Genomic DNA, 19,945 nt, shown 5'->3' with positions numbered 1-19,945 from the left:
TGCACCCAAATATATTAAAAGTTGCCGCCGTGTTTTACAGTTGGCGACTGTTCTGAATTAAGATTATGAAATCTAAAAGTTTTTTTTGTTTTCTTTTGTTTAAATAATTTTTATTACCATTTTTATAACTATATACAGTATAAAATGACAGGGAATTTATAGAAAAGATTTCTTTACACGACTCTTATGGACAGAGACTGGCCATTGTTAATAATTCTTGGTAAAATATCAATGTAAATGGGAACCATAGTCAGTCTTTTTAGAACACTATTTATTGCTGACGAAACATATGTATAAAAATATTATAAATGTATTACTCCTCTAAAGGGTTTTTTGGACTTTGCCTCCTCCTGGTGAAGTAAACCATTGCTCACTAGTCCAGCTTTTGAAGAACGCTGTGTAAAAAGTGAAAAATTTGTACAACTTTGCAATTTTTTTTATAAGTTTAATTTTTGTGCAATTTGCAACATTTGAGGCTTATTTATTAAACAGATTTGTAAAAAGTATGAGACAAAGTGTCGTGGCACTTCCTCAGACCTTATAATGTATTATTACCGTGCAGCCCCCTTGTGGGACCACCTGTCTTGTCCCTACAGGCAGCGATAGGTGGTAGGACCATTCAAAGCGCCAGTGGTCACGTGCCCGTCATTGGTGGTCTCCGTTCTCCATGGGTTACAGTGGCTGGGAATGGAGAGGAGTATTTGCTGATGAGGTGGTGACATCTGGGGAAGGGTCTGGATTGGAGCCACGATCCGCCCTGATCTCCGGAGGAGGAAGGTTCATTCTAATAATGTGTCAATAAAGCAGAAGGAAAAACCAACCGGTCCCACGTGAAGCCGCTCAGTGTTATTTCCACTCCTCGCTGCCTGCACCAAGTCCACCATTCCTCCCGTCCATAGGGCACCATGAGTCTCTACAACAACCGCTATGCCACCACCCGGGGCTTCAGCAGCAGGTCCCACGGATCGCTGTCGGGGCGGCCCGCCGTATTCCGGGCAAGCACCGGCTACCAGCCTGGAATGCAGCGAGCCACCAGCGGCCTGAACCTCTCCCGGGTGACGCCAGGGTCCAGCACTTTCCTGCTCTCTTCTCTCCCCAACCTGGAGGTGGACCCCAAACTGCACCAGATGAGGAACGAGGAGAAGGAGCAGATCAAGGGGCTCAACAATCAGTTTGTCAACTTCATAGACAAGGTAAACGTTTATGGGGGCAGTCAGTGTGGAAAGAATTTGCAGTATTGTTGGATGCAATCTATTGTTCCCTGTTATCAGCCATTTCCCACTTGAGTAGAGGAGGTGATGTATAAGGACGCTTTCATGTTCGGGGGTCACTAATTCATTATGGATGATTTGCATAAATCTCCTGCAGTCACTAAAGGGGACGACATCCCCACAGGACGGAAACGCTGCCGATTTTCTGTCCTGATCACAGTATAAAGAAAGTAACAGCGAAGTGGACGAACCGTGAAATAATGTGAGCGGAGGCGCGGACCTGCGGTGAGGAGCTGCTGCAAGTAAATGTTCAATGTGAACAATGTCCTAAATGCAACCACAACCGGGAATGAGAGAGACGAGATCAGGTACAGTCACAAATCCTGCACAAAGCGAGTATCTCATCAGATGAGCAGTGTCTGTATCTAATCTTATCGATACTGTCTGCTGAGCCGTGTATCTAATCCTATCATCTGTAATAATGTCTGCTGAGCCGTGTATCTAATCCTATCCTGTGTGATACTGTCTGCTGAGCCGTGTATCTAATCCTCTCCTGTGTGATACTGTCTGCTGAGCCGTGTATCTAATCCTGTCATCTGTAATATTGTCTGCTGAGCCGTGTATCTAATCCTATCCTGTGTGATACTGTCTGCTGAGCTGTGTATCTAATCCTATCCTGTGTGATACTGTCTGCTGAGCTGTGTATCTAATCCTATCCTGTGTGATACTGTCTGCTGAGCTGTGTATCTAATCCTATCCTGTCTGATACTGTCTGCTGAGCCGTGTATCTAATCCTATCATCTGTAATAATGTCTCCTGAGCCGTGTATCTAATCCTGTCATGTGTGATACTGTCTGTTGAGCCGTGTATCTAATCCTATCCTGTGTGATACTGTCTGCTGAGCTGTGTATCTAATCCTATCCTGTGTGATACTGTCTGCTGAGCTGTGTATCTAATCCTATCCTGTGTGATACTGTCTGCTGAGCTGTGTATCTAATCCTATCCTGTGTCATACTGTCTGCTGAGCTGTGTATCTAATCCTACCCTGTGTGATACTGTCTGCTGAGCCGTGTATCTAATCCTCTCCTGTGTGATACTGTCTGCTGAGCCGTGTATCTAATCCTGTCATCTGTAATATTGTCTGCTGAGCCGTGTATCTAATCCTATCCTGTGTGATACTGTCTGCTGAGCTGTGTATCTAATCCTATCCTGTGTGATACTGTCTGCTGAGCTGTGTATCTAATCCTATCCTGTGTGATACTGTCTGCTGAGCTGTGTATCTAATCCTATCCTGTCTGATACTGTCTGCTGAGCCGTGTATCTAATCCTATCATCTGTAATAATGTCTCCTGAGCCGTGTATCTAATCCTGTCATGTGTGATACTGTCTGTTGAGCCGTGTATCTAATCCTATCCTGTGTGATACTGTCTGCTGAGCTGTGTATCTAATCCTATCCTGTGTGATACTGTCTGCTGAGCTGTGTATCTAATCCTATCCTGTGTGATACTGTCTGCTGAGTTGTGTATCTAATCCTATCCTGTGTGATACTGTCTGCTGAGCCGTGTATCTAATCCTCTCCTGTGTGATACTGTCTGCTGAGCCATGTATCTAATCCTATCCTGTGTGATACTATCTGCTGAGCTGTGTATCTAATCCTATCCTGTGTGATACTGTCTGCTGAGCTGTGTATCTAATCCTCTCCTGTGTGATACTGTCTGCTGAGCTGTGTATCTAATCCTATCCTGTGTGATACTGTCTGCTGAGCTGTGTATCTAATCCTCTCCTGTGTGATACTGTCTGCTGAGCCGTGTATCTAATCCTATCCTTTGTGATACTGTCTGCTGAGCTGTGTATCTAATCCTATCCTGTGTGATACTGTCTGCTGAGCCGTGTATCTAATCCTATCCTGTGTGATACTGTCTGCTGAGCTGTGTATCTAATCCTTTCCTGTGTGATACTGTCTGCTGAGCCGTGTATCTAATCCTATCCTGTGTGATACTGTCTGCTGAGCTGTGTATCTAATCCTATCCTGTGTGATACTGTCTGCTGAGCCGTGTATCTAATCCTATCCTGTGTGATACTGTCTGCTGAGCCGTGTATCTAATCCTATCCTGTGTGATACTGTCTGCTGAGCTGTGTATCTAATCCTATCCTGTGTGATACTGTCTGCTGAGCTGTGTATCTAATCCTATCCTGTGTGATACTGTCTGCTGAGCCGTGTATCTAATCCTATCCTGTGTGATACTGTCTGCTGAGCCGTGTATCTAATCCTATCCTGTGTGATACTGTCTGCTGAGCAGTGTATCTAATCCTATCCTGTGTGATACTGTCTGCTGAGCAGTGCATCTAATCCTCTCCTGTGTGATACTGTCTGCTGAGCCGTGTATCTAATCCTATCCTGTGTGATACTGTCTGCTGAGCCATGTATCTAATCCTATCCTGTGTGATACTGTCTGCTGAGCCGTGTATCTAATCCTATCCTGTGTGATACTGTCTGCTGAGCAGTGTATCTAATCCTCTCCTGTGTCATACTGTCTGCTGAGCCGTGTATCTAATCCTATCCTGTGTGATACTGTCTGCTGAGCCGTGTATCTAATCCTATCCTGTGTGATACTGTCTGCTGAGCAGTGTGTCTAATCCTATCCTGTGTGATACTGTCTGCTGAGCTGTGTATCTAATCCTATCCTGTGTGATACTGTCTGCTGAGCCGTGTATCTAATCCTCTCCTGTGTGATACTGTCTGCTGAGCTGTGTATCTAATCCTATCCTGTGTGATACTGTCTGCTGAGCTGTGTATCTAATCCTATCCTGTGTGATACTGTCCGCTGAGCTGTGATACGGTTGTACCCAGTGGACTCTAGAGGATCCTGTGGACACTGAACCCATCAGTACAATCTCTTTCCTGCCTCTGTCCTCCTGCCTCTGTCCTTCTGCCTCTGTCCAGTCTCTGTCCCGTCTCTGTCCTGCCTCTGTCCTGTCTCTGTCCTCCTGTCTCTGTCCTCCTGCCTCTGTCCAGTCTCTGTCCTGTCTCTGTCCTCCTGTCTCTGTCCCGTCTCTGTCCCGCCTCTGTCCAGTCTCTGTCCCGCCTCTGTCCTGCCTCTGTCCTGCCTCTGTCCTCCTGTCTCTGTCCTCCTGTCTCTGTCCTCCTGCCTCTGTCCAGTCTCTGTCCTGTCTCTGTCCTCCTGTCTCTGTCCTCCTGTCTCTGTCCTCCTGTCTCTGTCCCGTCTCTGTCCTCCTGTCTCTGTCCTCCTGTCTCTGTCCTGTCTCTGTCCTCCTGTCTCTGTCCTCCTGTCTCTGTCCTGTCTCTGTCCTCCTGTCTCTGTCCCGTCTCTGTCCTCCTGTCTCTGTCCTCCTGTCTCTGTCCCGTCTCTGTCCTCCTGTCTCTGTCCTCCTGTCTCTGTCCCGTCTCTGTCCTCCTGTCTCTGTCCTCCTGTCTCTGTCCTGTCTCTGTCCTCCTGTCTCTGTCCCGTCTCTGTCCTCCTGTCTCTGTCCTCCTGTCTCTGTCCTGTCTCTGTCCTCCTGTCTCTGTCCTCCTGTCTCTGTCCTGTCTCTGTCCTCCTGTCTCTGTCCCGTCTCTGTCCTCCTGTCTCTGTCCTCCTGTCTCTGTCCCGTCTCTGTCCTCCTGTCTCTGTCCCCCTGTCTCTGTCCTCCTGTCTCTGTCCTGTCTCTGTCCTCCTGTCTCTGTCCTCCTGCCTCTGTCCTGAGTTCTCTGCTGCTGAGTGCTCTTCTCACAGGGGATTGTCTGCACTGATACATTGTGTCATTCGCTGTGTAAGATCAGGTCACAATATAAATTCCATTCACTGCCAACAATCAGAGATCTTGACACTGGTGAGTAATTGAAACACAAAGAAAATTAGAAAGTTGTAGCAGTGAAACATTTATAATAAGATTTATTAGTATCGCGCTGACCGTACTCCTGAACTGTGTGAGATTTCTGGTGTACAGGACTGTATGTGCACAAGGCTGTAAGTGCCATCATGCAGCTGCTCTGGGGCTACAGGACAAAGGGGCCCAATTACGGCAGGTCCCATCCCCTTTGCTATTGGGGGCTGACGACTTATCCAGGACTCTCATTTTTAAAGGAATTGCCATTTTAGCAAACATTGGGTTGGGGAATTGTCACTTGCACCATATTTCCAGGGCAAATGTTTGCATAGCAGCTCTAGAATATTTTAATAATATTTCCAAGAGTAATTGAAGGGCGTGTTTACTTTTGCAATCAATGAGGCTGACCTATCCTTAGTACCTAGGATGTATAAGCGGCTTAGTAGCCACAAGTCACCGCTGCTACACGAGTACGTAACCGTTCAGTGCCAGAGAAATGCGCCTCTTTGCATAACTTTGGTGCGTTTTCTGACTCCTCATGTCCATCCCTTATATTCACAGACTATTCAACATGTTAAAGAAATATAAAAACTTTCTAAAACACATGATAAATTTGATTCACGACACCATTTTTTGGTGCAATTTGAGACAGAATTCTGATTTGCTCCGTAAATCTCTGATTTTTATTTTTTTCATCATTGTATCTAATGTAAAAAAAAGGAAGCAATTTTGTGTAGTCCTGATTGAAATCTGTCTGTCGTTTTGTGTACACAGGCCCTATTCAAACCTATGTGTCTCTATGGTTACAGACTACAGACCATGTGTAGTCGGATCCTGCAGTCAGGTGTTACTTATGGCCCTACTGTCAGGGCTGGCGTTAGGGCAGGGCAGACTAGGCATTTGCCTAGAGCCCCCACTCCCTTGGGGGCCCCCAGCAGCTACAGCAGGAGCTTCACTGACAATAGCATTATCAGTGAATCTTCGGATGTAGAATATGGTTGAGGACCTGTAGTGACATCACGATCATGTGACCATGATGTCACTACAGGCCTTGCAGTCTGAAGAGCTTCAGGACCTTTGGTGAAGGTGTTGCATTGAAAGATGAGCGTGGAGTGAAGGACCGGAGCAGCCACTGAGCCTCCCCCATCAGAGGGATAGAAGCGCTCACTGGTCAGTGCACAGGGGCTGAGAGGGACGGGGAGCAAAAGACCAGCACCTACCGTGCTGAGCTGCCAGATAAGTCCTCCTGTGTCCACCTGTGTGCTGTGCTGCTCCTGCCAGACTCCTCCTGCTCCTGTCAGCCTCCTCTTGCTGCTGTCAGCCTCCTCCTGCTCCTGCCAGCCTCCTCCTGCTCCTGTCAGCTCCCAGCAGAGGAGAGGGCAGGGAGGTGTCTGCTGGGACAGTGCTGCTGTGAGCAGGAGAAGCTGCAGCTCATAGTGAGGAACATTTTCATTTTCTTCAGCATAAAGCAGTGTGTGTATGTGAGGTGTGTGCATGTGAGGTGTGTGCAGTGTGTGCATGTGAGGTGTGCGCAGTGTGTGCATGTGAGGTGTGCGCAGTGTGTGCATGTGAGGTGTGCGCAGTGTGTGCATGTGAGGTGTGCGCAGTGTGTGCATGTGAGGTGTGCGCAGTGTGTGCATGTGAGGTGTGCGCAGTGTGTGCATGTGAGGTGTGCGCAGTGTGTGCATGTGAGGTGTGCGCAGTGTGTGCATGTGAGGTGTGTGCAGTGTGTGCATGTGAGGTGTGTGCAGTGTGTGCATGTGAGGTGTGTGCAGTGTGTGCATGTGAGGTGTGCGCAGTGTGTGCATGTGAGGTGTGCGCAGTGTGTGCATGTGAGGTGTGTGCAGTGTGTGCATGTGAGGTGTGCGCAGTGTGTGTATGTGAGGTGTGTGCAGTGTGTGCATGTGAGGTGTGCGCAGTGTGTGCATGTGAGGTGTGCGCAGTGTGTGTATGTGAGGTGTGTGCAGTGTGTGCATGTGAGGTGTGCGCAGTGTGTGCATGTGAGGTGTGCGCAGTGTGTGCATGTGAGGTGTGCGCAGTGTGTGCATGTGAGGTGTGCGCAGTGTGTGCATGTGAGGTGTGCGCAGTGTGTGCATGTGAGGTGTGTGCAGTGTGCATGTGAGGTGTGTGCAGTGTGTGCATGTGAGGTGTGTGCAGTGTGTGCATGTGAGGTGTGCGCAGTGTGTGTATGTGAGGTGTGTACAGTGTGTGCATGTGAGGTGTGCGCAGTGTGTGCATGTGAGGTGTGCGCAGTGTGTGCATGTGAGGTGTGCGCAGTGTGTGCATGTGAGGTGTGCGCAGTGTGTGCATGTGAGGTGTGCGCAGTGTGTGCATGTGAGGTGTGCGCAGTGTGTGCATGTGAGGTGTGCGCAGTGTGTGCATGTGAGGTGTGCGCAGTGTGTGCATGTGAGGTGTGTGCAGTGTGCATGTGAGGTGTGTGCAGTGTGTGCATGTGAGGTGTGTGCAGTGTGTGCATGTGAGGTGTGCGCAGTGTGTGTATGTGAGGTGTGTGCAGTGTGTGCATGTGAGGTGTGTGCAGTGTGTGTATGTGAGGTGTGTGCAGTGTGAGGTGTGTGCAGTGTTTGTGTATGTGAGGTGTGTGTATGTGCATGTGAGGTGTGAGCAGTGTTTGTGTATGTGAGGTGTGTGCAGTGTGTGCATGTGAGGTGTGAGCAGTGTTTGTGTATGTGAGGTGTGTGCAGTGTGTGCATGTGAGGTGTGAGCAGTGTTTGTGTATGTGAGGTGTGTGCAGTGTGTGCATGTGAGGTGTGAGCAGTGTTTGTGTATGTGAGGTGTGTGCAGTGTGTGCATGTGAGGTGTGAGCAGTGTTTGTGTATGTGAGGTGTGTGCAGTGTGTGCATGTGAGGTGTGTGCAGTGTGTGCATGTGAGGTGTGTGCAGTGTGCATGTGAGATGTGTGCAGTGTGTGCATGTGAGGTGTGTGCATGTGAGGTGTGTGCAGTGTGTGCATGTGAGGTGTGTGCAGTGTGTGCATGTGAGGTGGGTGCAGTGTGCATGCGAGGTGGGTGCAGCGTGTGCATGCGAGGTGGGTGCAGCGTGTGCATGCGAGGTGTGTGCATGCGAGGTGGGTGCAGTGTGTGCATGCGAGGTGGGTGCAGTGTGTGCATGCGAGGTGGGTGCAGCGTGTGTATTTGAGGTGGGTGCAGTGTGTGCATGCGAGGTGGGTGCAGTGTGTGCATGCGAGGTGGGTGCAGTGTGTGCATGTGAGGTGGGTGCAGTGTGTGCATGTGAGGTGTGTGCAGTGTGTGTATGTGAGGTGTGTGCAGTGTTTGTGTATGTGAGGTGTGTGTATGTGCATGTGAGGTGTGAGCAGTGTTTGTGTATGTGAGGTGTGTGCAGTGTGTGCATGTGAGGTGTGTGCAGTGTGTGCATGTGAGGTGTGTGCAGTGTGCATGTGAGATGTGTGCAGTGTGTGCATGTGAGGTGTGTGCAGTGTGCATGTGAGATGTGTGCAGTGTGCATGTGAGATGTGTGCAGTGTGTGCATGTGAGGTGTGTGCAGTGTGTGCATGTGAGGTGTGTGCAGTGTGTGCATGTGAGGTGTGTGCAGTGTGCATGCGAGGTGGGTGCAGTGTGCATGCGAGGTGGGTGCAGCGTGTGCATGCGAGGTGTGTGCATGCGAGGTGGGTGCAGTGTGTGCATGCGAGGTGGGTGCAGCGTGTGTATTTGAGGTGGGTGCAGTGTGTGCATGCGAGGTGGGTGCAGTGTGTGCATGCGAGGTGGGTGCAGTGTGTGCATGCGAGGTGGGTGCAGTGTGTGCATGCGAGGTGGGTGCAGCGTGTGTATGTGAGGTGGGTGCAGCGTGTGTATGTGAGGTGTGTGCAGTGTGTGTATGCGAGGTGGGTGCAGCGTGTGTATGTGAGGTGTGTGCAGTGTGTGCATGTGAGGTGTGTGCAGTGTGAGGTGTGTGCAGTGTTTGTGTATGTGAGGTGTGTGTATGTGCATGTGAGGTGTGAGCAGTGTTTGTGTATGTGAGGTGTGTGCAGTGTGTGCATGTGAGGTGTGAGCAGTGTTTGTGTATGTGAGGTGTGTGCAGTGTGTGCATGTGAGGTGTGAGCAGTGTTTGTGTATGTGAGGTGTGAGCAGTGTTTGTGTATTTGAGGTGGGTGCAGTGTGTGCATGCGAGGTGGGTGCAGTGTGTGCATGCGAGGTGGGTGCAGTGTGTGCATGCGAGGTGGGTGCAGTGTGTGCATGCGAGGTGGGTGCAGTGTGTGCATGCGAGGTGGGTGCAGCGTGTGTATGTGAGGTGGGTGCAGTGTGTGTGTACAGTCATGGCCAAAAGTTTTGAGAATGACACCAAAATTATATTTTCACATGATCTGCTGGCCTCTGGTTTTTATTAGTGTTTGTCTGATGTTTATATCACATACAGAAATATAATTGCAATCATATTATGAGTACCAATAGGTTATATTGACAGTTAGAATGAGTTAATGCAGCAAGTCAATATTTGCAGTGTTGCCCCTTCTTCTTCAAGACCTCTGTAATTCTCCCTGACATGCTCTCAATCAACTTTTGGACCAAATCCTGACTGATAGCAGTCCATTCTTGCATAATCAATGCTTGCATTTTGCCAGAATTTGTTGGTTTTTGTTTGTCCACCCGTCTCTTGATGATTGACCACAAGTTCTCAATGGGATTAAGATCTGGGGAGTTTCCAGGCCATGGACCCAAAATCTCTATGTTTTGTTCCATGAGCCATTTAGTTATCACCTTTGCTTTATGGCAAGGTGCTCCATCATGCTGGAAAAGGCATTGTTGGGCGCCAAACTGCTCTTGGACGGTTGGGAGAAGTTGCTCTTGGAGGACATTCTGGTACCATTCTTTATTCAAGGCTGTGTTTTTAGGCAAGACTGTGAGTGAGCCGATTCCCTTGGCTGAGAAGCCACCCCACACATGAATGGTTTCAGGATGCTTTACAGTTGGCATGAGACAAGACTGGTGGTAGCGCTCACCTCTTCTTCTCCGAATAAGCTGTTTTTCAGATGTCCCAAACAATCGAAAAGGGGATTCATCAGAGAAAATGACTTTGCCCCAGTCCTCAGCAGTCCACTCCCTGTACCTTTTGCAGAATGTCATTCGGTCCCTGATGTTTTTTCTGGAGAGAAGTGGCTTCTTTGCTGCCCTCCTTGAAACCAGCCCTTGCTCAAAGAGTCTCCGCCTCACAGTGCGTGCAGAAGCACTCACACCAGCCTGCTGCCATTCCTGAGCAAGCTCGGCACTGCTGGTAGTCCCATCCCGCAGCTGAAACAGTTTTAAGATATGGTCCTGGCGCTTGCTGGTCTTTCTTGGGCGCCCTGGAGCCTTTTTGACAACAATGGAAGCTCTCTCCTTGAAGTTCTTGATGATGCGATAGATTGTTGACTGAGGTGCAATCTTTGTAGCTGCGATACTCTTCCCTGTTAGGCCATTTTTGTGCAGTGCAATGATGGCTGCACGTGTTTCTTTAGAGATAACCATGGTTAACTGAAGAGAAACAATGATACCAAGAACCAGCCTCCTTTTAAAGTGTCCAGTGATGTCATTCTTACTTAATCATGACTGATCGCCAGCCCTGTCCTCATCAACACCCACACCTGTGTTAATGGATCAATCACTAAAACGATGTTAGCTGCTCCTTTTAAGGCAGGACTGCAATGATGTCGAAATGTGTTTTGGGGGTTAAAGTTCATTTTCTGGGAAATATTGACTTTGCAAGTACAGTAATTGCTGTTAAGCTGATCACTCTTTGACATTCAGGAGTATATGCAAATTGCCATTACAAAAAATGAAGCAGTAAACTTTGGAAAAATTACTATTTGTCTCATTCTCAATACTTTTGGCCATGACTGTATGTGCAGTCTATGAGATATCACTACATACAGATTTCTATCCCAATGAGTTTAACACTAAATATATAAATCCATATGCAAGGAGCTCCCCTGGTGGTGGCTAGAGGCAGCAAGAATTGAATGGAAAGCAGAGCTCCACTAGACAGATTTTTTAGCTCCCAGAATAAATTGTGGCCCTATAATTTCTGTCTATACTCAGAATAATGCAGGTTACATTTGACATCTACTGACAGCCGAAAAACCTACAAGAAGCAAAATGAACATAAACCCTGCTGTAAATAAATAAAAAGCAAGTGCATTTAAATAAAATAGGGTTCTTAGTAACACTGTTTTTGATCAAAAATAGTATAAAAGTTATCCCACCATCGACAAGGTGAACCTGTTCGGGATGGTCCTGTCTAATAGGCTGGTGGTGTTCACAGTTTGGGACCCGGTCCTTTGTCTGCCCTTATTCACACATTGAGGTCAACTTTGACACATGGTAAGGTTTTTAATATTAGACAGTGTAGGTTCTATCCCGAACGAGTTCACCTTGTCGCTGGTGGGATAGCTTATATACTATTTTTGATCAAAAGCAGTGTTAGCCTATGTGCCCACGATGCAGAAATGCTCCGGATTTTTCCTGAGCGTTTCTGCATCTCCCTGGTAGAGAAAACGCATGCGGATTGTACATGCGGATTGTACATGCGGATTGTGCCTGCGGATTGTCCATGCGGATTGTCCATGCGGATTGTACATGCGTTTTCCTGCCAGGGACATGCGGATGTGAAGCGTTCTTCACTTGCATTTCCGCATGCGGGTTGACAAGCGATTTTAGCGTCACTTGGAAAGTGCTTGACAACTTGGTCACACTATATAAATCCATGCAACCGGCAACCGGCATATATAGTGTGACCTGAGAGAGTGGTAAAAATAAATCTATACTTACCCTCTGATGGCCCCCGCAGTCTTTATTCGATCCATCCTGGCTTACCGGCAGATCGCGGTACACTGAAGGACCTGCCGACGTCAGCATCGCGTGACCCGTCACATGACTATGACGTCAGCGCAGGTCCTTCAGTGCACCGCGATCTGCCGGCAAGAGAAGGACACAGCGGGCCATCAGAAGGTAAATATAATATTTTTTTTTATTTTATTCTTTCTTTACAGGTTCTATGGTACCCAGGTCCGGAGGAGAGTCTCCTGTCCTCCACACCCGGGTACCATCCAGTGATGCGGATATTAAGCGATTCAATGCAAGTCAATGGCGACGAAAACGCAGCGCTTCCGCAAAATAATTGGTAATGCTGCGTTTTTTTCCGCAATGATAATCCGCAGAGGAAATTTCCGCAGCATGTGCACAACACATGCGGATTATCATTGGGGAACATGGCAGACCTTCTACCAAGCGTTTTTTAAGCGTTTCTGCAGCGTTTTTGCCGCTGCGGAAACGCTTAAAAAACGCATCGTGGGCACACAGCCTGACAATATGAGAATGACCCTTTAAAACTTCTCAAAGCAGAGAGAGGTGTTGTTACAATTGTATCTGGACAACTCTATGTACTAAACACATCAGTACAATTTTCTCTTTTGTTACAATGTATATTTTCATATAAAATGTATCAATCTGCAGTCCAGCCTGTGTGACTCACAGAAGATTGATACATTTGTAACGACCACACAGTAGGACAGATTTCTAGACTCTGGAGAGAAGCAAAAATACACTGCTCAAAAAAATAAAGGGAGCAGTGAAATAACCCCTCCTAGATCTGAATGGTTCTGTACAAAGTTGAATGTGCTGACAACAAAATCACACAAAAATAATCAATGGAAATCAAATTTATTAACCAATGGAGGCCTGGATTTGGAGTCACCCCCAAAATTAAAGTGGAAAAACACACTACAGGCTGATCCAACTTTGATGTAATGTCCTTAAAACAAGTCACAATGAGTATTGTGTGTGGCCTCCACGTGCCTGTATGACCTCCCTACAATGCCTGGGCATGCTCCTGATGAGGCTCAGTATTGTGTGTGGCCTCCACGTGCCTGTATGACCTCCCTACAACGCCTGGGCATGCTCCTGATGAGGCTGAGTATTGTGTGTGGCCTCCACGTGCCTGTATGACCTCCCTACAATGCCTGGGCATGCTCCTGATGAGGCTCAGTATTGTGTGTGGCCTCCACGTGCCTGTATGACCTCCCTACAACGCCTGGGCATGCTCCTGATGAGGCTGAGTATTGTGTGTGGCCTCCACGTGCCTGTATGACCTCCCTACAACTCCTGGGCATGCTCCTGATGAGGCTGAGTATTGTGTGTGGCCTCCACGTGCCTGTATGACCTCCCTACAATGCCTGGGCATGCTCCTGATGAGGCTGAGTATTGTGTGTGGCCTCCACGTGCCTGTATGACCTCCCTACAACGCCTGGGCATGCTCCTGATGAGGCTGAGTATTGTGTGTGGCCTCCACGTGCCTGTATGACCTCCCTACAACGCCTGGGCATGCTCCTGATGAGGCTCAGTATTGTGTGCGGCCTCCACGTGCCTGTATGACCTCCCTACAACGCCTGGGCATGCCCCTGATGAGGCTCAGTATTGTGTGCGGCCTCCACGTGCCTGTATGACCTCCCTACAACGCCTGGGCATGCTCCTGATGAGGCTGAGTATTGTGTGTGGCCTCCACGTGCCTGTATGACCTCCCTACAACGCCTGGGCATGCTCCTGATGAGGCTGAGTATTGTGTGTGGCCTCCACGTGCCTGTATGACCTCCCTACAACGCCTGGGCATGCTCCTGATGAGGCTCAGTATTGTGTGTGGCCTCCACGTGCCTGTATGACCTCCCTACAACGCCTGGGCATGCTCCTGATGAGGCTCAGTATTGTGTGTGGCCTCCACGTTCCTGTATGACCTCCCTACAACGCCTGGGCATGCTCCTGATGAGCCTCAGTATTGTGTGTGGCCTCCACGTGCCTGTATGACCTCCCTACAACGCCTGGGCATGCTCCTGATGAGGCTCAGTATTGTGTGTGGCCTCCACGTGCCTGTATGACCTCCCTACAACGCCTGGGCATGCTCCTGATGAGGCTCAGTATTGTGTGTGGCCTCCACGTTCCTGTATGACCTCCCTACAACGCCTGGGCATGCTCCTGATGAGCCTCAGTATTGTGTGTGGCCTCCACGTGCCTGTATGACCTCCCTACAACGCCTGGGCATGCTCCTGATGAGGCTCAGTATTGTGTATTGCCTCCACGTGCCTGTATGACCTCCCTACAACGCCTGGGCATGCTCCTGATGAGGCTCAGTATTGTGTATTGCCTCCACGTGCCTGTATGACCTCCCTACAACGCCTGGGCATGCCCCTGATGAGGCTCAGTATTGTGTGCGGCCTCCACGTGCCGGTATGACCTCCCTACAACGCCTGGGCATGCTCCTGATGAGGCTGAGTATTGTGTGTGGCCTCCACGTGCCTGTATGACCTCCCTACAACGCCTGGGCATGCTCCTGATGAGCCTCAGTATTGTGTGTGGCCTCCACGTGCCTGTATGACCTCCCTACAATGCCTGGGCATGCTCCTGATGAGGCTCAGTATTGTGTATTGCCTCCACGTGCCTGTATGACCTCCCTACAACGCCTGGGCATGCCCCTGATGAGGCTCAGTATTGTGTGCGGCCTCCACGTGCCGGTATGACCTCCCTACAACGCCTGGGCATGCTCCTGATGAGGCTGAGTATTGTGTGTGGCCTCCACGTGCCTGTATGACCCCCCTACAATGCCTGGGCATGCTCCTGATGAGGCTCAGTATTGTGTGTGGCCTCCACGTGCCTGTATGACCTCCCTACAATGCCTGGGCATGCTCCTGATGAGGCTCAGTATTGTGTGTGGCCTCCACGTGCCTGTATGACCTCCCTACAACGCCTGGGCATGCTCCTGATGAGGCTGAGTATTGTGTGTGGCCTCCACGTGCCTGTATGACCTCCCTACAACGCCTGGGCATGCTCCTGATAAGGCTGAGTATTATGTGTGGCCTCCAAGTGCCTGTATGACCTCCCTACAACGCCTGGGCATGCTCCTGATAAGGCTGAGTATTATGTGTGGCCTCCAAGTGCCTGTATGACCTCCCTACAAGGCCTGGGCATGCTCCTGATGAGGCTGAGTATTGTGTGTGGCCTCCACGTGCCTGTATGACCTCCCTACAATGCCTGGGCATGCTCCTGATAAGGCTGAGTATTGTGTGTGGCCTCCACGAGCCTGTATGACCTCCCTACAATGCCTGGGCATGCTCCTGATGAGGCTCAGTATTGTGTGTGGTCTCCACGTGCCTGTATGACCTCCCTACAACGCCTGGGCATGCTCCTGATGAGGCTGAGTATTATGTGTGGCCTCCAAGTGCCTGTATGACCTCCCTACAACGCCTGGGCATGCTCCTGATGAGGCTGAGTATTGTGTGTGGCCTCCACGTGCCTGTATGACCTCCCTACAATGCCTGGGCATGCTCCTGATGAGGCTGAGTATTGTGTGTGGCCTCCACGTGCCTGTATGACCCCCCTACAACGCCTGGGCATGCTCCTGCTGAAGCTGAGTATTGTGTGTGGCCTCCACGTGCCTGTATGACCTCCCTACAACGCCTGGGCATGCTCCTGCTGAAGCTGAGTATTGTGTGTGGCCTCCACGTGCCTGTATGACCTCCCTACAACGCCTGGGCATGCTCCTGATGAGGCTGAGTATTGTGTGTGGCATCCACGTGCCTGTATGACCTCCCTACAACGCCTGGGCATGCTCCTGATGAGGCTCAGTATTGTGTGTGGCCTCCACGTGCCTGTATGACCTCCCTACAACGCCTGGGCATGCTCCTGATGAGGCTGAGTATTGTGTGTGGCCTCCACGTGCCTGTATGACCTCCCTACAATGCCTGGGCATGCTCCTGATGAGGCTGAGTATTGTGTGTGGCCTCCACGTGTCTGTATGACCTTCCTACAATGCCTGGGCATGCTCCTGATGAGGCTGAGTATTGTGTGTGGCCTCCACGCGCCTGTATGACCTCCCTACAACGCCTGGGCATGCTCCTGATGAGGCTGAGTATTGTGTGTGGCCTCCACGTGCCTGTATGACCTCCCTACAACGCCTGGGCATGCACCTGATGAGGCTCAGTATTGTGTGTGGCCTCCACGTGCCTGTATGACCTCCCTACAACGCCTGGGCATAATCCTGATGAGGCTGAGTATTGTGTGTGGCCTCCACGTGCCTGTATGACCCCCCTACAACGCCTGGGCATGCTCCTGATGAGGCTGAGTATTGTGTCTGGCCTCCACGTGCCTGTATGACCTCCCTACAACGCCTGGGCATGCTCCTGATGAGGCTGAGTATTGTGTGTGGCCTCCACGTGCCTGTATGACCTCCCTACAACGCCTGGGCATGCTCCTGATGAGGCTGAGTATTGTGTGTGGCCTCCACGTGCCTGTATGACCTCCCTACAACGCCTGGGCATGCTCCTGATGAGGCTGAGTATTGTGTGTGGCCTCCACGTGCCTGTATGACCTCCCTACAACGCCTGGGCATGCTCTTGATGAGGCTGAGTATTGTGTGTGGCCTCCACGTGCCTGTATGACCTCCCTACAACGCCTGGGCATGCTCCTGATGAGGCTCAGTATTGTGTGTGACCTCCACGTGCCTGTATGACCTCCCTACAACGCCTGGGCATGCTCCTGATGAGGCTCAGTATTGTGTGTGGCCTCCACGTGTCTGTATGACCTCCCTACAACGCCTGGGCATGCTCCTGATGAGGCTCAGTATTGTGTGTGGCCTCCACGTGCCTGTATGACCTCCCTACAACGCCTGGGCATGCTCCTGATGAGGCTCAGTATTGTGTGTGACCTCCACGTGCCTGTATGACCTCCCTACAATGCCTGGGCATGCTCCTGATGAGGCTCAGTATTGTGTGTGGCCTCCACGTGCCTGTATGACCTCCCTACAACGCCTGGGCATGCTCCTGATGAGGCTCAGTATTGTGTGTGACCTCCACGTGCCTGTATGACCTCCCTACAATGCCTGGGCATGCTCCTGATGAGGCTCAGTATTGTGTGTGGCCTCCACGTGCCTGTATGACCTCCCTACAACGCCTGGGCATGCTCCTGATGAGGCTGAGTATTGTGTGTGGCCTCCACGTGCCTTTATGACCTCCCTACAACGCCTGGGCATGCTCCTGATGAGGCTGAGTATTGTGTGTGGCCTCCACGTGCCTTTATGACCTCCCTACAACGCCTGGGCATGCTCTTGATGAGGCTGAGTATTGTGTGTGGCCTCCACGTGCCTGTATGACCTCCCTACAACGCCTGGGCATGCTCCTGATGAGGCTCAGTATTGTGTGTGACCTCCACGTGCCTGTATGACCCCCCTACAACGCCTGGGCATGCTCTTGATGAGGCTGAGTATTGTGTGTGGCCTCCACGTGCCTGTATGACCTCCCTACAACGCCTGGGCATGCTCCTGATGAGGCTGAGTATTGTGTGTGGCCTCCACGTGCCTTTATGACCTCCCTACAACGCCTGGGCATGCTCTTGATGAGGCTGAGTATTGTGTGTGGCCTCCACGTGCCTGTATGACCTCCCTACAACGCCTGGGCATGCTCCTGATGAGGCTCAGTATTGTGTGTGACCTCCACGTGCCTGTATGACCTCCCTACAATGCCTGGGCATGCTCCTGATGAGGCTCAGTATTGTGTGTGGCCTCCACGTGCCTGTATGACCTCCCTACAACGCCTGGGCATGCTCCTGATGAGGCTGAGTATTGTGTGTGGCCTCCACGTGCCTGTATGACCTCCCTACAATGCCTGGGCATGCTCCTGATGAGGCTCAGTATTGTGTGTGGCCTCCACGTGCCTGTATGACCTCCCTACAACGCCTGGGCATGCTCCTGATGAGGCTGAGTATTGTGTGTGGCCTCCACGTGCCTGTATGACCTCCCTACAACGCCTGGGCATGCTCCTGATGAGGCTCAGTATTGTGTGTGGCCTCCACGTGCCTGTATGACCTCCCTACAACGCCTGGGCATGCTCCTGATGAGGCTCAGTATTGTGTGTGACCTCCACGTGCCTGTATGACCTCCCTACAATGCCTGGGCATGCTCCTGATGAGGCTCAGTATTGTGTGTGGCCTCCACGTGCCTGTATGACCTCCCTACAACGCCTGGGCATGCTCCTGATGAGGCTGAGTATTGTGTGTGGCCTCCACGTGCCTGTATGACCCCCCTACAACGCCTGGGCATGCTCCTGATGAGGCTGAGTATTGTGTGTGGCCTCCACGTGCCTGTATGACCTCCCTACAACGCCTGGGCATGCTCTTGATGAGGCTGAGTATTGTGTGTGGCCTCCACGTGCCTGTATGACCTCCCTACAACGCCTGGGCATGCTCCTGATGAGGCTCAGTATTGTGTGTGACCTCCACGTGCCTGTATGACCTCCCTACAATGCCTGGGCATGCTCCTGATGAGGCTGAGTATTGTGTGTGGCCTCCACGTGCCTGTATGACCTCCCTACAACGCCTGGGCATGCTCCTGATGAGGCTGAGTATTGTGTGTGGCCTCCACGTGCCTATATGACCTCCCTACAACGCCTGGGCATGCTCCTGATGAGGCTGAGTATTGTGTGTGGCCTCCACGTGTCTGTATGACCTCCCTACAACGCCTGGGCATGCTCCTGATGAGTCTCAGTATTGTGTGTGGCCTCCACGTGTCTGTATGACCTCCCTACAACGCCTGGGCATGCTTCTGATGAGGCTGAGTATTGTGTGTGGCCTCCACGTGCCTGTATGACCTCCCTACAACGCCTGGGCATGCTCCTGATGAGGCTGAGTATTGTGTGTGGCCTCCACGTGTCTGTATGACCTCCCTACAACGCCTGGGCTTGCTCCTGATGAGGCTGAGTATTGTGTGTGGCCTCCACGTGTCTGTATGACCTCCCTACAACGCCTGGGCATGCTCCCGATGAGGCTCAGTATTGTGTGTGGCCTCCACGTGCCTGTATGACCTCCCTACAACGCCTGGGCATGCTCCTGATGAGGCTGAGTATTGTGTGCGGCCTCCACGTGCCTGTATGACCTCCCTACAACGCCTGGGCATGCTCCTGATGAGGCTGAGTATTGTGTGTGGCCTCCACATGCCTGTATGACCTCCCTACAACGCCTGGGCATGCTCCTGATGAGGCTGAGTATTGTGTGTGGCCTCCACGTGCCTGTATGACCTCCCTACAACGCCTGGGCATGCTCCTGATGAGGCTGAGTATTGTGTGTGGCCTCCACGTGCCTGTATGACCTCCCTACAACGCCTGGGCATGCTCCTGATGAGGCTCAGTATTGTGTGTGGCCTCCACGTGCCTGTATGACCTCCATACAACGCCTGGGCATGCTCCTGATGAGGCTGAGTATTGTGTGTGGCCTCCACGTGCCTGTATGACCTCCCTACAACGCCTGGGCATGCTCCTGATGAGGCTGAGTATTGTGTGTGGCTTCCACGTGCCTGTAAGACCTCCCTACAACACCTGGGCATGCTCCTGATGAGGCTGAGTATTGTGTGTGGCCTCCACGTGCCTGTATGACCTCCCTACAACGCCTGGGCATGCTCCTGATGAGGCTGAGTATTGTGTGTGGCCTCCACGTGCCTGTATGACCTCCCTATAACGCCAACGCCTGGGCATGCTCCTGATGAGGCTGAGTATTGTGTGTGGCCTCCACGTGCCTGTATGACCTCCCTACAACGCCTGGGCATGCTCCTGATGAGGCTGAGTATTGTGTGTGGCCTCCACGTGCCAGCATGACCTCCCTACAACGCCTGGGCATGCCCCTGATGAGGCTGAGTATTGTGTGTGACCTCCACGTGCCTGTATGACCTCCCTACAACACCTGGGCATGCTCCTGATGAGGCTGAGTATTGTGTGTGGCCTCCACGTGCCTGTATGACCTCCCTACAACGCCTGGGCATGCTCCTGATGAGGCTGAGTATTGTGTGTGGCCTCCACGTGCCTGTATGACCTCCCTATAACGCCAACGCCTGGGCATGCTCCTGATGAGGCTGAGTATTGTGTGTGGC

The 19,945-nt window shown here is 51.1% G+C and overlaps 1 protein-coding gene across 1 annotated transcript in view; it reads left to right on the top strand.

Moving 5' to 3' along the window:
- Window positions 1-812: 812 nt before the first annotated feature.
- The window catches only part of LOC141161912 (intermediate filament protein ON3-like), a 42,488-nt gene continuing 23,355 nt past the window's right edge, over window positions 813-19,945 (top strand). The window contains exon 1 of the mRNA XM_073647424.1: window positions 813-1,193. Within this exon, the coding sequence (XP_073503525.1) occupies window positions 906-1,193 (288 nt within the window). The 5' untranslated portion in view covers window positions 813-905. The remainder of the gene's footprint in view (window positions 1,194-19,945) is intronic.

Source organism: Phyllobates terribilis, unplaced genomic scaffold (assembly GCF_046119375.1).
Source record: "Phyllobates terribilis strain yellow unplaced genomic scaffold, ASM4611937v1 Scaffold_9__5_contigs__length_417890890, whole genome shotgun sequence".
NCBI lineage: Eukaryota > Metazoa > Chordata > Amphibia > Anura > Dendrobatidae > Phyllobates > Phyllobates terribilis.
The sequence above is the reverse complement of the archived record's forward strand: the minus strand, read 5'-3'. Positions and strand labels throughout refer to the sequence as shown.